A 17,906-nucleotide genomic window follows, 5' to 3' on the forward strand; every position below is an offset into this window, starting at 1 on the left:
CAGACTGATGTTTGCTTCCAAGAAGAATGTCAAGCTTTTAAACTCAACTTTGGGGCAAGCCGGGGACTTAATAGCAGCAGGCTTTGAGCTGAGAAAATAATTCCCAGGGAATAGTTCACTCAATGAGCTTAGCCTCTGTGAGCAGAGGGGTGAGTCCTTCAAATAGACTCATCATTAGACAAATCCCTTAGAATGTTTTACACCCCTGATTGATGGCAAATACTTGAAATTCATGCTTCCAGCATCGAGGCTTGAACATGCAAATATAACATTTGTTATTACGCCCGTAACTTCAACATTCACTTAAACATAGGAATTTCCATACTGGACCAAACCAGGGGTCTATCTAGTCCAGGACCCTATCACTGTGCTAGTGGCCAGTATCAGCGGCTTCAGAGGAAGGTGCAAGAAACCCTGCGGGCGGCATTTATTAGGTACCTGCCCCAAAGCTCAATCAGTTAGGTCTTGGGGAATGAGTTTCATGGGCTAATAGTAGGGGCGGGGGAGAGAGGAGGGAGGAGTAGTTGAAGAGGAGAATAGTTTTACTAGTTTTGAACTTGCTACCTTTGAATGTCCCTGGGTATTTTGTATTTCTGAGACAAGTTGACTAATTCTACCTTCCCTGTGCCTGTCAGTCTTGTGTATGCCTTTACTGTGACCCCTCTCAATCACCTCTGCTCTTGGGTAAGCTGCCCCAGTCCTTTCATCCTCTCACTGTAGACGAATTTTTCTGTGCCCTTAACCACTCTCCACCAATATCCTTAGTAGGGAAACGCGTTTGCTTGAATGTTCCCAGAGAGGGACTGCAAACCGGCATAAACATGCCTGAAATGAACTTATAGTGCTAACTGACAGTCACAGCCTTGTTTTCATAACTGACCCAGCTCTAGTTGGAGTGCTCTGTACTGCCGTCCACAGGACCTGGTTTTATTCCCAGTCTGGTGGTGCCGGGAGGACTGTGGAGGCAGCTTCAGAGCTGAGGGCATGATATAGAGGAGGGGAGACCTTTTGTGCTGCTCAGCAGTGATTCTTGTGATGAGCTCTGAAGGGAGCTCCAGGCCCTTCTTTTTTGCTAGAAGGACAGGTTTGATTCTGTAGGGTCTCAGGGAGGGGAAGTGGGGAAATCTTTGCGGCAGTTTTAAGATGATTTCCAGCTCAAGTCATCCTACTGTAAATGCTTTGAATCAGTCACTTTATTACCATCTATCAGGGCAATTGATCATCCTTGGTACGTTTCCTCTTCAGAGATGGCCGTATCATCTGCAGGTATAGTGTAGCACTAGCCAGACACAGCGAAGCACTTCCATCTGGTAGCATCCAGCTAACCAATCTCTCTCCAATAAGTGTGGCATTTAAGTATCAGAAGGGTAGCCGTGTTAGTCTGTATCCACAAAAACAATGGGGAGTCCAGCGGCACCTTAAAGACTAACAGATTTATTTGGGCATGAGCTTTTGTGGGCAAAAAACCCACTTCTTCAGATGCATGGAGTTAAAATTACAGGTGCAGGCATAAATATACTGACACATCGGGTATGTCTTCACAACCTGCTGGATTGGCGGGCAGCAATCGATCCAGCAGGGATCGATTTATCGCGTCTAGTCTAGATGCGATAAATTGACCCCCAAGCTCTCTCCCGTCGAGTCCTGTACTCCAGCGCCGCGAGAGGCGCTGGGGGAGCAGCAGCAGTCGACTCACCATGGTGGAGACACCACGGTAAGTCGATCTAAGTACGTCGACTTCAGCTATGTTATTCATGTAGCTGAAGTTGCTTAACTTAGATCGATTCCCCACCCCCACCCCCCCCACACCCAGTGTAGACCAGGGCGAAGAGAAGGGAGTTACTTTACAAGTGGAGAACCAGTGTTGACAGGGCCAATTCAATTAGGATGTGTCCCAGGTCCTGAAGCAACTTTAGAAAAAACCCACATAAAAACAGTTCCTTTCCCCCACTGACCCCTGGGGGTCACCAGCTGTCTATTGCAAGCTTGTGTAAACCTTCCCCTCTTCCCGCCCCCCCCCCAAAAAAAAAGCTTATGCCCAAATAAATCTGTTTTAAGGTACCACCGGACTCCTCGTTGTTTTTGTGGCATTTAAATACATGCTACACCCTCTGCTGACCAGTCCCAGTTCAGCAGTTAATTTCTGGGTGTGTGATTGTTTTAAATAGAGAGAATACTAATAGCCACACGTATGGACAGAAAAGCACAGTCAGTCATTGGATTTGCTTGCTGGACGTTCTAACAGGCAGCTGTGTCTAATAGCTAATGCCAATGGTATTTTTGGTTCTGCCCCTGATTTGTAACGTGACCTTTGGCATGTCAAGTGATTCTCTGGGTGTGTGATTCACGGTTCTGTAAAATGGGGATGTTGTGAAGATTAGTTAGTCAAAATCCATACCGTATGTTGAAGACATGAAGGGCACCATGTTAGTACTTGGCATGGGGCTGCTTGCTTTCATTTCTGTGCATTGATTTTTAGTTCCTTAATCTATTTTTCTCTCTTTCTGTGCCATGTTCCAGCCTGACCCATGTGTCTGTCTATCTAAGTCACATTTCTCATTCATCCATCTATTTCTCAGTAGTGTCAAGTGTTACATACGTAAGTGAGAGCAGCTTCATTTCTGTCAAAGGAAGGACGTGAATCTCCAGGAGTCCAAGTGTGTGCTCCTTCCCTAGGTGAGATCCCTGTGCATGGTTTTGTTGCAAGAGAAACAATAACCATGCTCAAAGTGCTCTCTGCCCTTCAGCCTGCACAGAGGTGGGTAAGTTTCATTACCTCCATTTTTACCTAAGGGGAAAGATTTGTCCAAGGTCAGAGGCAGGAATTGAACCCAGCTCTCCTTACTCCCAGTCTGGTAGCCTGCCCCCTAGCAGGCTGCCTCCCCATCTGTTCCACAGCCCCCTTTATTGGGGAAAGGCTTGCATGGGTGAGGAGGGCCTTTCATTGTGCCCTCATCCTCCTCTGTGGTAATGAGGAATTGCACAGCTGAGGGCCCTCTGCCCAGAACACCCATCCCCTGATTCCAGACCCTGGGCCCAAAGGAGGGGGACCATCCACCGCAACATCCCCAGGGAGGGCAGTGGCTTGCGGGAGGAGAGGTGGTCTCTGAACTCATTAGGCCCCAGCCTATTGTGGTACTTTAGAATCAGGAGCTAGGACCCTGGAATGATGCTGAATGCATCCCCCTGCATGAAGGGTTTGATTGCAGCACCCCGACGAGATCTTTGGCAAAGTGGCGGGATATTACAGTATGTGTCTGATGTCCTAGATCACTCCCTGTTTGGGAGTGAAACCCTGGCCCTGCCGAAATCAGTGGAAGAACTCCTAACTTCAGCAGGGCATCTCTCTGGACCCTCACTGCTGCTGAAGGGTGACCAAACCAACAGCTGCTCATTAACTGGATTACAAAAATGATCTCAGTCGGTGTCTGTAGCTGTTGCTCTGAGTAGTAGACACTGGGGAGTGGGGCAGCAGCCATTAAAGTATAGAGCCTGTGGGCAGCACATGGCCTGGGTTCATACTCCTCTTCTGGTTCACATTAACAGGGAACAGGCTGAGTCTGAGCCAGCTGGGAGGCAGCAGCTCTGCTGTGTTTTTCGCTGCCTTGGAGCAGACGGCTGTGTGCATTCCAGCCCAGTGAATGGCACTGGGCAGGAAGTTGATCCTCCCGGCTTATGTGTGCTTTGTGTGCGCACTGCTCTGCCCTCCTGCCCCAGGGCACACATGCAACCTGCCAGTTTGTTTTCAGAGGGATTTGTTTGGTTTCTGATGAGGCACTGGGCAGAATGGTTAGACAAACGCAGTGTCGCATGGCAGCCAAATTAAGGTGCCGAAACCAAGAGCAAGCTTGTACCCCTGTGCGACCAGGGTTTTCTTGCCTTTGTCCTAAGCAGTCCTCCTTTCCTGAAGCTTTTATGGCTGAACATTCCCTTCCTTCCATCCTGCCCACTTCTGAGGGCCTATGAAAATACAGGGGATTTTACTGCAGGCCAGCATTAATCTAAAGAGCCCACAGGGCCAGATTTGGGATTGGTAATGAGAGAGGGAACCGTTCACCTCTTTACAGCCTGTTCCCACCTCGTGGAAAACACTGATATGGGTTTGGCCAGCATCCAACCAGACGGCTATTGTCTTGCAAGGTTTTTGGCTAGACAAGTTTGCAGGCCACGTTCCTCTTCTTTCTCTCTGACTCAGGAGAGGTGGCGTCGTGTGTAGATTGTCATCTTTCCTTCCTGTTCACTGGAAGGTCTCTGGGGGAAGAAGAGTAGGGAGTGGTGAGGGCAGGGGGTGTTAGTTGACATGCCATGCTTAAGTAAGGTTAGCTCAGCTCTCTGGGGGCAGGGAAAAGGTCTCTGAAGAGTGACTACAGTGGAACTCCCTGATAAATCCCAGCTGAGGACCAGGACCTTTGAGAAAGTCCCTTTCTAGTGTGTTTCCACAACGGCTTTGAGTGACCTGGTTATGTGTGCGTGTGTGGTTTTTCTTTAAAACTGCTTCAGCCCCTAAAACAATTTCTGCAGAATTAGCTAGACCTGTCCCTGACCCCAGATGCCACCACTTTCTCCAGCACGGCTCTGGCGCTGTGGGAAATGGCCTGACGGTCTCAGTCCAGCTGCTAGCAGACAAGTGCGCACATCACACAGCCACAGCTGGAAGCAGTCGCGGTTGGAAGCCTCTGGGTCATCTGCAGAGGGGGTGGTCTCTCCACCTCTGAGCCGAGGCAGGTTGGCACAGGGCTGTGCGGGGAAGATTGTGCTGCTGCTATCTGTGTTGTGCTTATTCTGTGGATAAAGGCAGGACACTCGGCCGGTCAGCTCCCTGCTTTTCACCAGCACTGACGTCATTAAAAACTTGTGCAGAAATGTTTGCACAATGTGCTGATTATGAGATCAGACTTCACCCACCGAGCACATCTCTGATCTACCTATCTAGGTGCTTCCATGACCCCCAGCCACATAGTGTTTGAGCACCTCAAAGCTAGCAACAGATCGTATCCCCATGAGACCCCTGGCAAGTAGGGAAGTATTGTCCCGTTTCGCAGATGGGGAACTGAGACATTGGATAGGTTAAGTGCTTTGTCCAAGGTCCCATCAGGAGTTTGTGGCTGAGCTGAGAACCAAACCCAGGCCTCCTGAGTCCAAATCCCTACTCACTTGATCAAACCTTGCTCCCTAATCAGGCAGAGAGACTATCAGTCTTACTTCTGATGGGAGAGATTTCCAGTTGGCTGAGAAGATAGGAGAAATACCCCCGCTCCCTTCTCAGAACACCTCCTAGACTGCCTGACCTGGCACCAGTGTACAGAGACAGGTGCTTACATGCATCACACATCTGGCCTTCTGTGTTGATCATGTAGGGCTGATAAAACTCCACCTGCTCATGTTGAGTGCCCAGAACCGTCATTGTCTCTGAACCTGGAGTGAAGAGGCCACCCTGAGCTGCAGGGTTGACGAGTAAAAAATGGTCTGGTTGTTGCATGTGAGACCTCCAGCCTAGTCTTCTCTGCTGCAGAGACTCCCTGAGACAGTGAGCACCAGGGGCCCATGTAACTTAAGCACCACACTCCACTTGACATACCCGTCGCACTGGATGAAAGTGGCCTGAATTTCCATGCTGCTGAGCAGGCAACTCCCTGTGAAATCAATGGCAACTGCTGGTGGCAGACATCACACCAGCAACACAGATGCCAAAACATTGATTTAGATGCCTAACTTGGGCACCTGTTTGAAAATGTTGGCTACAGGGCAGAGAGAACATAAGAGCAGCCATACTGGGTCAGACCAATGGTCCATCTAGCCCAGTATCATGTCTTCTGACAGTGGCCAATGCCAGGTGCTTCAGAAAGAATGAATAGAATAGGTAATCGTCAAGTGATCCATCCCCTGTCACCCATTCTCAGCTTCTGGCAAAGAGAGGCTAGGGATACTTCAGTGCATAGTTTTGCATCCTTGCCCATCCTGGCTAATAGCCACTGATGGACCTATCCTCCATGAACTTATCTAGTTCTTTTTTGAACCCTGTTATACTCTTGGCCTTCACAACATCCCTTGGCAAAGAGCTCCATGGGTTGACTGTGTTTTGTGTGAATAAATACTTCCTTTTGTTTGTTTTAAACCTGCTTCCTATTAATTTTATTGGGTGATCCCTAGTTTTTGGTGTTATGAGAAGTAATAAATAACACTTCCTTATTTACGTTCTCCACACCAATCATGATTTTATAGACCTCTGTCATTTCACCCTTAGACGTCTCTTTTCCAAGCTGAAAAGTTCCAGTCTTATTAATCTCTCCTTATACAAAAACTGTTCCATACCCCTAATCATTTTTGTTACCCTTGTCTGTACCTTTTCCAGTTCCAATATATCTTTTTTGAGATGGGGTGACCAGCTCTGCACATAGTATTTAAGGTGTGGGCGTACCATGGATTTATATAGAGGCAATCTATTTTCTGTCTTATAGATTCATAGCTATTAAGGTTAGAGGGGACCATTATGATCATCTAGTCTGACCTCCCTTTCCTAATGATTCCCAGCATCCTATTAGCTTTTTTGACTGCCACCGCACATTGAGCGGATGTTTTCAGAGAACTCTCCACAATGACGCCAAGATCTCTTTCTTGAGTGGTGACAGCTCATTTAGATCCCATCATTTTATATGTATAGTTGGGATTACAGGTTTACCAATGTGCATTACTTTGCATTTATCAACAATGAATTTCGTCTGCCATTTTGTTGTCCAGTCACCCAGTTTTATGAGATCCCTTTGTAATTCTTCACAGTCTGCTTTGGACTTAACTATCTTGAGTAAGTTTTGTATCATCTGCAAATTTTGCCCCCTCACTGTTTACCCCCTTTTCCAGATCATTTATGAATATGTTGAACAGTACTGGTCCAGTACAAACCCCTGGAGGACACCTCTATTTCCCTCTCTCCATTCTGAAAACTGACAATTTATTCCTACCCTTTGTTTCCTATCTTTTAACCAGTTACTAATTCATGAGAGGACCTTCCCTCTTATCCCATGGCAGATTATTTTGCTTAAGAGCTTCTGGTGTGGGACCTTGTCAAAGTCTCTGAAAATCTACGTACAATATATCCACTGGATCACCCTTGTCCACATGCTTGTTGATCCCCTCAAAGAATTCTAGTAGATTGGTGAGGCATGATTTCCCTTTACAAAAACCATGTTAACTCTTCTCCAACAAATCGTGTCCATCTATGTGTCTGATAATTCTGTGCTTTTTCAACTAATTTGTGTCGTACTGAAATTAGGTTTACCAGCCTGTAATGATCTCTTCTCAGAAAGCCTACTGCCTGGGGTCATCTGGTAGCATGGACAGAGTAAGCAGAGGCCTGGAGTACCATGTGGCCAGGTAAGCTCTGAAGTTCCTGGGCCAGCCCTTTTCCCCTCTCCAGCACTGGGAAGGGATAGGAAACAATTGGATGTAACTGGCTGCTTCCTTAGATCCATAGATTTCAAGGTCAGAAAAGACCAGTGTGAACATCTCATCTGACCTCTTGTATAACACAGGCCACAGAACTTCCTTGACTTAATTCCTGTTTAAACTAGAGGAGATTTTTTAGAAAAATATCCAATTTTGATTTAAAATGTTCCAGTGGTAAACCATTCCAATGGTTAATCACTCTCACTGTTAAAAATTTGCACCTTGTTTCTGGTCTGAAGTTGTCTAGCTTCAACTTCTTCCAGCCATTGGATCACGTTATACCTTTCTCTGCTAGAATGAAGAGAACTCTGTTAACACATTTCTGTTCCAGTCTAGGTGCTCCCAGTTTGGCCAATTAAGAGGCTGGGGCAGCACCTGAAGGCTATCAAACCTCAATCAGGAGTCAGAGCAGACTGAATCACACAGTGTTTCACAGTGTTTCTGCTGCACACAGAAGGTGATTCCTGGGAGAGGGCTGAAGATGGGAGAGGTTTGCTGGCTGGCATCCCTGAGCCAGGGCTGGAGAGGGCTTGAAGGCAGGAGGAGCAGCAGAGGAGATGCCAACTGGCTCTAAGCCAAGAGCTAAAGCCAAGGACCAGAGAGGGCTGAAGGCAGGGGGAGAGGTGGAGGGGCTTACCTCCTGACTTCTACTTGCTGGAGAGCTAGACCCCGAGGAATAGTGAGAGGGTCAGGGGAAATGAGGATGCCCTCTGGCAAGGCTGCTCCCAACAGAGAGGCTGTGGGTGTTCCTGCTGAGAAGAGCAGGGTAGCACCCCAGAAGAAAAGGCTGGAGTGGCTGTCCCAGCAGAGGGCAGAAGAAGACAGACAGAAGCCTATCTGTGATGGAAGACACTAAGGTGTGGTGAGAACAAGGACTTTAAGCACTGGGGTGGTATTGGACTATATCTTGGTACTTTTGTTATGTTTTGTTAATAAACCATGTTGATGGAGTAGAGGACAAGTTTGCATGGAGTTACCAGGGCCCCAAGAAGGAAACTAAGGTGCGGGGCCACTTGCAGTGCTGCTCCAAGGCCACAAGGGGGCATCAAGGAGGAGGCCATTCCTTTACATCCACCATGAATCCCAAGATTTTTTCAGAGTCACTGCTTCCCAGAGTGTGTCCCCCATTTTGTAAGTATGGCCTACGTTCTTTGTTCTTAGATGTGCACAAGCACATCCTCCTCTTCCAACCACTGAGCTGACCTGCCATAGGGGAATGGAGGGCATGAGCCCTGTGCTTCCCCCATCCCCAAATTTCCCATATGCTTTTTCTTGGTAAGGCATGTGTCCCTTTTTAGTGGCTAGTAAAGGGTTTGCCAAGGATCCGGGGGATGCTGTCCAGAGTTGCTAGGAAGTGGGACCATGGAAATGCTTCCAAGTGTAGTAGTGGTGGAATGTGCCCAAAATTAGCTGCTCTTAGTTGCCAAAGCCGTGGGCCCACATCTCGTGGGCTGCCACAGCTGGTGCTTGCGAGAGGGAGCAGTGAGTGCCCCCCACACCTGTTTCATAGCACTGCAGTTATATGAAGCCCTCAGAAATTTTTCTCATGCTTCTGAGTCAAGATGACGACGAGGGAGGTAGAGGTGAGAGAGGCAGGTTTCCCACAAATCTTCTCCCACTAGAGGAAAGAAAGCAGCAAACTGGGGTAGTCAGCACCAGTGCAAGTCTTGGACACAGCCACTGTGGTATGTCCACTAGTGAAGACAAGGCCTTAGAGTGGGTTGAAGTGAATATCCAGAACTAAGTGATGCAGCACACAAATATCCAAACACAAAGCCTGACAGGGACCTTATCCCCCAGCCAGACATGGTGACGCATGGCCTGACAGGGACCTCATCCAAAAGCCAGACACGCTGATGCATGACCTGAAGGGACCTCATCCCACATCTGGAAATGCTGATGCACAGCTTAACAGGGACTTCACCTCACAGCTGGATGTGCTGACACATGGCCTGACTGGGACCTCATCCCACAGCCGGACATGCTGACGCATGGCCTGACAGGGACCTCATCCCACCCAGAGCCGGACATGCTGACACACAGCCTAATAGGGACCTCATTCCACAGCTGGACATGCTGACACACAGCCTGACAGGGACCTCATTCCATCCACAGCCGGACATGCTGACACATGGCCTGACAGAGACCTCATCCCACACCTGGACATGCTGATGCACGGCCTGAGAGGGACCTCATCCTATCCATAGCCAGACACGCTGATGCACAGCCTGAGAGGGACCTCATCCTATCCATAGCCAGACACGCTGATGCACAGCCTGAGAGGGACCTCATCCCACCCATAGCCGGACACACTGATGCACGGCCTGACAGGGACTCCATGGCACAGCTGACCATGTTGATGCACAGCCTGAGAGAACTCCCCCCACTCACAGTCGGACATGCTGACACACAGCCTGACAGGGACCCTCTCCCACAGCCGGTCATATTGACGTACAGCCTGACACGGATCTCCCCCCATCCACAGGTGGACACGCTGACACACACCCTGACACAGACCTCTCCCTTTCCCCCCTCAGCTGGACACGCTGACACACACCCTGGCACACACCTCCCCTTCCCAGTTTAATCAGCCATACGAACAAACATTCCTACACCCCACCCAAAACAGAAACATACCCATAGTTCTGCATGCCCACCCACTCATACACGCCAACTGATCAAGGTCGATAGTAACACATACCCTCACACGCCCCCATCACAGACCCACTGACAGAAACAACGATGGGGTCACTCAGATCGTCCTGTGCGCACCCTACTACAGTCCCAGACATACGCATGTCAACAGTTCAGTGCAGAGACACACAGCAACCAAGACCCTCTGACAGACACCGGATGCTTCTTTACGCACACCTTAACACAAACGCCTAGGTGTAGCCATCTTGAGACTCCCCACCAACCATACCCCCCCCCACTCTTGATGCAAACCCACTGACCCTAAACAGCAGAGTCTCCTCGAGCCAGAGGCAGAGCCAGTGTGAGTGGAGGTCTGTGGGAAGTAGCTGGTGACTGGTAAATCTGGGAGTGTAAGTGGAGACTAGATGAAGCAGACAATGTGTCCAGAATTCTCCTTCTGCCTCTCTGGGGTGGTGTGCTCTTCTAGGGCATTCAGAGAGAGACAAATTGTTGGGAGGAAATACGTTCCTCCTCCTGCATTTGCTCATATTACTGCCTGCGACTTCCTTTGACCCCTGACTGCCTGGCTAAGACTGTGCTGGAATAGAAAAGGAGCCATAACTGTTCAGATAATGAGAAAATCAGTGGGTGTCCAAAGTACAAGTACAAGCCATGTCTGTGAGCTGCTTTCCTCCAAGGACGCTAATTGAAAACACATTGACACTACTATTAGGAATTATAAGATAAGAGGCATTTTGGAGTGGAGAATGACATACAATAACAACACTTAGCACTGGTACTGTGCTTTACCTCTTCAAAGCTCTTTACAGACAGTCAGCCTAAGAATCTTCAACCACAGCAAGGTGGGCAAGTACAGGTGGGGAAACTGAGGCATAGAGAGACGACTTGTCAAAGAGCCTACAAGGAGGCAGTGCAGAGGTGAGACTGGAACTCTGGAGCCCTGACTTCCCATCCCCTGCTCTCACGATTATATCCCGCGCCATGCAGGTTAAAGCAATGCTGTGAAAAAATCGGTGAGCTTTGAGGAGACGTTAAATATAACCTGGTCTCTGAGACTGGACGAGTCTCCGTGTAAATGAGCTGAATCCCAAAGTGTCATAGTTCACCAGTCTTCTCCCAATGCTTCTGCTCCCCTACAAATTCTCAAGTGTATGAAGCATCACATGACACTGGCTAGTCCAAAGTTCATTAGAGGGCTGGGAAGGAAAGTGCTAGCAGCGGACTGCGAAATGAAGGGTCTGTTTTTCCTCCTCCTTTTCGTGCAGCTCCTTGGTGAGTAATGACAGGACCTGTCTGAGAATGGAGAATGAGGGCAGAATGGCTTTTTCCATTTCAGGCTTTAGGTAGTGTGGAATAAAGCCACGGACTCTGTACTTGGTGACGTATTTCTAATGCAAGTGGAAAAACTTGTTTCCAAACGGACAGAGAAAGAGCAGGTGGGCTGTAATTTGCATCTCTTGTTCGCTGCACCTCTGCTGCTTGGGTTTTTTGGTTCTTTTTATTTAAGGCCCTGAAGAGCCATCATCTTCTATTGAATATGCATATGGATTTAACATTCAGAGACCATGATTCCTCAGTGAAAGGGCTGATTAAACAGTCAAGTGATGTTGATAGAGAGGCAAAAGGTGCATCAATGCAAAACTGTGGTGCATAGTTAAAATCAGGAATTGCATAAGCTGCGGCTGCAACAGTTCGGTTAACTTGGCTGCATTGCACAACTTGGGGCCAGATCCTCAGCTGTGTGATTCAGCCTTACTTTGTTGAAAGCAAGGAAACTATGCCGATTTACCCCAGCTGAGGATATGGCTGTCTGTCTTATGGTACTGGGTATTGTACACTTTATAAGGTAAGCTACATCTATCCAGCAAAACAGGGATAGAACTTTCTACATATATGCAATGGAATCAACTTAGACATTCTGTTGGAATTTTAACCTTTGCTTTTCCTGACTCCTGGGGATTTTAACTAGGCAGTTGCAGAATTGCATTCACAGTTTTTTTGTATTTAATTTCATAGGTTTTTTTGTCTTAAAAGAAAAAGACAAAACAAAAAATTGCCCGTGTTTAAGTTTCAGTTCAGTAAGGTTCTCACGCACATGCTCAATTTAATACTTGTGAGTTTGTTCTATGGGTTCGGAGTCTCATTACACTGCTCTGGCAATGTAAAGAGGCCTTAAAATGGATACAAATTTTTGCCTAATTTAAGGCTTAAATCAGACTCACGCCTGTTTGCTTCAATTACACTACTTGCGTGCTTTAAGTTAGGCATGTGTGTATGCACCTTGCTGAACCAGGGCCTTCATAATGTTAGCTTTGGAATGTCCCAGGTTGGCTTTGGAATTCACACTGCATCAAAGTGGGGTGGGGTCGGGGGGTGAATTCTCCATATTATTGCCACTATGGTGTGGCTGCAATCCGCTCACTGCAAGGCTGGGTTAGCAGGGCAGCAGCAGATCTGTTTACGATGCAGCCCTCACCATGTGAAGGACAGAAACACTTTCATTTTAATGAAGGTGTGACAGTTCTTGGGGTACCTGGGACTGTGAGTCACCTTGTTATCCCCTGCCTCCTGCATGAGGGAGTCATGCCTGCTCTAGCTCCTTGACACCGCCAGCATGTCAGCCTCTCAAGCTCACTCTTCTGGGTTATGCCAGCCGGTCTTTGTCTTGCAGGTTAACAAGAGGTAACACTCCAGTGCCTGAGTCCTTGTAAAGCATTCCCTGTGAGATCCTGACACTGGCTACTCCCAGAAATCCCAGATCTCTGGTCCCAAAAAAGCAGTGTACCGCAGTTTACCAGTTTTACCTTAAATCACTGTACCTGTATAACACACAGCACCTGTGAGCACTTATAATAAAATAAAAGAAAGTTTATTTAAGAAAGAATAGAGGTTCCACTAGAAATGAGAGAGAGAGAGATGGAAACAAATGGTTACAATATAAAACAAAATCATAACGTGAATTAGGGCCTCCATTTATTAATAGTTATCTTTCCTGCCTAATAAAGAAGGTCTCTCTCCCCCACAAAGTTCAGTCTGTTGCAGAGCCAGAAACCAGGATCCAAATGTTCATGAAACACCCCTACTCAACAAGATGTCTCCTCTGTGAATGGACACAGTTTCTTCCTCCACCCTGCGATATGCTGAATCAGTCTGTTGTCTCCGTTTACAGGCTTTTATAACAATCCTTTTTACCTCCAAGTTTTTTCAATCGTTGGCAGTTGTCTTTGATGGTTTGCCATTGACAGTTGTGGGTTGGAGCAAGGGTAGACAACTAAACATTGCATTATATCACCGGAGGGGTGACAACTCTCTTCCACTTGAATGGCCCATCACCAAGACACAGGATTCCCTGGTGACTAACTTGTACTCCAAGACCATAAGGTATAATTTTTAATATACTTATGTAATTCCTTAAACATTACCCATGCGCACACACCTCACAATGATTGTGAGAACTGGGAAGTTACAAGTTGTCAGCAGAGACCTCACATGCTAGCCTTCCTGTATAGATACTATGAGAGTGGAGTATTAGGTGTATTGAGTTTCTCAGGTCTGAGACAGCAGTTGATTGTAAAGAATAGTGAACCTTTGGTACCAATGGGCTTCTGGGTCACAAAAGGATAAGAGTGTGCAGGGCACACTAGAAATTTTGGAAAGCGCTTTCTATGGTTTTCAGCAGCTATTGTTAAAGGAGCCGTGGGGTTTTTGTTTGTTGGTTGGGTGTTCTGTTTTGCTGTGTGTTTCACTAAGACCATAAAAGCACACTGTAAGGTCTTGTCTTCACTAGGCAACTGGTGTTATTTTAACATATGTAGGTCTTGGAGGCACAGTCTAGGAAGCCCTCTTCCCTGAGTTTGCCTCCTGAGGTTCCCCACTAAGGTTTAAACCTCGACCAGTTAAAACATGTTAAAACTACAACTGCCCAGTCTACACTATGCTGCTTTTGCACATTTTAAAAATACCCCTTTTTTTCTAGTCTGCATATGGCCATATGCAGTGATTGTCTCAATAGCACCCCTGGCCAGGCCACACAAAAGAACGTACAATTATGTTACAAAGGAGATCATTCGGTGCTGCTAAAATTTCAGCAGATCCCCACTTAGAGTTTCTTCCCCATCACTCATAGCATTCATTTTAACACCCCACCACAACATGAAGTAAGTAATGGCACAGTTGCCTTTACTGGTTAAAAAAGTGGTTAGAACTTTTAACCATGGGAAAAGTGCAAATTTCTTTTTACTGTCCAGTAACTCACATGATTGAAACCATTTTACTCCGAATGTTGAGTCAGTTACATGTTCAGACACAGACCAAGCTTGGGGAATGTTAGCGCCAAAAGAGAATGTTTAAAAAATGTTATGCAAAAACAGGAGATAGGAATGGAAACTATCTTGTAACCTTTTCTATGACAGAGGCTCTCATTTGATCATGCTAATTTCTGGAGTGAGGTGCACTTTCAAAAACATGTCCCATTTTTATCATTAAAAGATCCGGATGGGCAGGGGGTCAGGCTGGGGTCCTGACTTTGAACCATCATTCCTTAAACTCATCCTCTCAATCCACAACAGACAGAGGGACAGAGACAGAGTGAGACACTCATACTGCTGCACTAGTGACTTTGGTGGCAGATGGAGGGGTAATACTGATCAGAGCAAATGTCTGTGCCTGTATCTACAGCAGAGAGGGTGTGTAAAAATATGCGGGGTAGGGAGATGGTTGAGAAGAGGGCTAGTAAAAATGTCAGGAATACACCAAATTCTTGCAGGATTAGACAATGTGAGACAATCTCCCCACAAAGGATTAAACCAATTCAATGTTCTGTGTCACAAATGCATGTACAGTGGGTCACATAGAATCCAACAGTAGATATAGAAAGAGTGGCCCAATCTGAATTACTGTGTGAATCTCATTTATATACACACTTGATAAGACAAACTTCATTTTCATCTGGTTTGGCTGGTGACTGCCTGTGACTGTTTTGTCCACTGTGGCAAGCACATCTCCCTCTTCTGTTACCTTGGCCTCACCCCCCATCATAAGCACCAACTCTGTGGGTGCTCCGGGGCTGGAGCACCCACAGGGAAAAATTAGTGAGTGCTCTGCACCCACCGGCAGCCAGGCTCCTGCGTCCCCGCTCCTCCGCCTACCTCCCAGCGCTTCCTGCCTTGCTGCTGCCAAACACCTGTTCGGCGGCATGCTGGGAGGGAGGGGGAGGAGCGGGAATGTGGCACGCTCAGGGGAGAAGGCAGGGCCGGGGCCAGGATTTGGGGAAGGAGTCGGAATAGGGGCAGGGAGGGGGCAGAGTTGGGGTGGGAACTTTGGGGAAGGGGTTGGAATGTGGGCGGGGCTGGGGAAAGAGGGGGATCAAGCACCCACTGGCCGTAGCAGAAGTCGGTGCCTATGCCCCCCACTACCTTGCTTGTCTGTTTAATCACCCCTTCCATGTTGTTTAAATTGTAGACTATGGGGCAGGGACTGTCTTTGTGTTTGTACAGTGTCCAGTACAATGGGGCCCTAATCCCCATAGAAATAAATAATAAGTAATATTCACACACCGGTATCTAGTAGTACAACATTTTCATTTACCACCTGGAGGCCTTGTACATGCACAGACAGTGCTTCTCTCTCAGCCATCGGCGATCCACAGCTACATGTTAATCACAACATTGAAAACGTCCCCTGTGCTCACTGATCACGGGGATTTTGACGTTGCTTTATTTAAGACATACACGCAGGCGAGGATGCTTTTTTGCTCCTATGCAGAAAATTCCGTCTCTGGCATATAGAGGCAGAAGGATGCTCTAAATCTCAGATAAGTCTCTTTAAATCCATCCCCGCAGAATGAATCAGTCTGCTTGTAGGTTAATCAGGGCTAGGCAAGCTGGCTGAATATGGCAGATCTGGTGTATTCAAACATAGGTTAAAATTCCCAACCGCTGCCTGGTACAACCAGAGTCATGCTCCTTTGAATTTGCTATGCACAATCATTAGTGCAAATGGGTTTGTGTTTGCACAAGTGTTTAGAGACTGGCTATTATTCCTACAATTCCCATATTCATTTGCAAGGTAGGGGACTTGTGGAGAGACAAGTGTGTTTGTTTTTTCTTGTGTATGAAAAGTCAAAGAGTAGGAACAATATCATGTGACGTAGCTGACCACATGCCTCGAGTAATGAATAGTAGTGAAGAGTCCAAATGAGTTGTTTGCAAACAAACCATAAACTGAGGCTGGATGAGCCAGATTATTTGGCAAAGGTTTAAAAATCACCAATCCTCGTCTCTCTCACCAACGGCAGTTGGTCCAATAAAAACTATTACCCCACCCACCTTGTCCCTAATCTCTTGGGACCCACATGGCTACACCAACACTGCATAGGAATCACTAAGGCATCTGCAGAAGAGTCAGTTCATAAAAGAAAGGCAACAGCTACATTTGTCAGGTAGTTTATCCACACTGAATAATTGGGCCAACTTCCTCATCTTTTACTATGGCATTTTGACAGCCACTCTCTAGATGTTATTGATTGTTCGCAAGTGCATGAGTCACCATGAGATCCAGTTGCTAAATTAGGCCTTGTCTACAAAGGAAAGTTGTACCCTGCATTAGCTATACTACCGTACTGTGCATCATGCTGACTCTTTGTACTCTCCTGTCTGTCTGCATCTCTTTTCGTTGTCTCTTGTCTTATAAATAAGACAAAAATACAGCTATAAAGGTGCTTTGGCTGTAGTAGTGTAGCTGTTCCTGCATGGGGCGAAGCATAAGCGTTACCGGTATAACGGCTTGTCTACACTTAAAACTCCTCTGCAGCACTGCTGTACCACTACCTATGCTGACAGCAAGGGTTCTCCTGGTGCCACAGGCCCTCCACCTCCCCAAGAGCTGGTAGCTAGGCCGACGGAAGAAGTCTTCCATTGACCTCGCACTGTCTAGTCGGGGACTTCGGTTCGCTTAACAACTCTGCTCAGGGGTGTGCATGTTTCACACCCCTGAGTGACAGAGTTAAATCAGCCTCATTTTCTAGTGTAGACCAGGCCTCGGGCACATTTATACAGCCATGACTGTCTCCACGTTAGGGGTTGTACCAGTATAACTGGATTGGTAAAAAAATCCCCTCTCTAACCGACATAGTTATCCTGGTATAAAATCTGTGTCTAGACCAGGCCTTACTTGCTCCTCTTGTTTAAAAGCATATGCATTTTTTTCTTGCTCTTTTGCACTTACTCTACACCCGATCCCAGCTGGCTCAGTGATTGCTCAGCCCTGACCCAATTAAACTCCTGTCTCCTTCGGTGAGTAATAATAATGCAACTGCAGAGATAAATAAGAGGAGCGGCGTAGACTTGGTTGACTGGTGAGGTGGAAGAACATAAAGGAAGGTGCTCAACATGGCAGAAGCCAGTGTCACAACTCTCATGATTTCATCATGAGCCTGACAATTTGAGGTGTTTTTCTTCAGCTCCTGGAGTCATGCTATTACTTGAGAATCTCAGCTTTCATTTAAAAAAAAAAAGTTTCTAGTCCTCCTGGCTGTGGATAAAAGCTTGCAAACATGGTCTGTAAAGGCTCAGAGACCAGAAGGCAGATCAAAAGGACCCAGCAGGTAGTAGTATTCAAATCTGATGATTTTAAAGCCAAACTCATGGGAGGGGAGGGGCCTGAATCGTGGTGTTTTGAATGCTTTGGGTTGGCAGTCCAGAGGTGCTGCACAGGAGAAGGCTCTTACACCAGCAGTGTGTAGATTGCAAACCAATGGCAAAGTCAGCAAGTTGATGAGCATTTTGCCTGAGTAAGATCTGAGGAACAGC

General features: G+C 47.1%; 1 protein-coding gene and 1 long non-coding RNA gene across 2 annotated transcripts in view; one reads left to right on the forward strand and one right to left on the reverse strand.

Moving 5' to 3' along the window:
• Positions 1-11,251, reverse strand: part of LOC141989512 (uncharacterized) — a 51,541-nt gene extending 40,290 nt beyond the window's left edge. The window contains exon 1 of the long non-coding RNA XR_012640002.1: positions 11,141-11,251. This is a non-coding gene — a long non-coding RNA (uncharacterized LOC141989512). The remainder of the gene's footprint in view (positions 1-11,140) is intronic.
• Positions 11,252-11,271: 20 nt separating this feature from the next.
• Positions 11,272-17,906, forward strand: part of AMN (amnion associated transmembrane protein) — a 50,886-nt gene continuing 44,251 nt past the window's right edge. Inside the window, exon 1 of the mRNA XM_074956290.1 lies at positions 11,272-11,370. Within this exon, the coding sequence (XP_074812391.1) occupies positions 11,328-11,370 (43 nt within the window). The 5' untranslated portion in view covers positions 11,272-11,327. The remainder of the gene's footprint in view (positions 11,371-17,906) is intronic.

This window comes from Natator depressus, chromosome 6 (assembly GCF_965152275.1).
Source record: "Natator depressus isolate rNatDep1 chromosome 6, rNatDep2.hap1, whole genome shotgun sequence".
Classification (NCBI taxonomy): Eukaryota; Metazoa; Chordata; order Testudines; family Cheloniidae; genus Natator; species Natator depressus.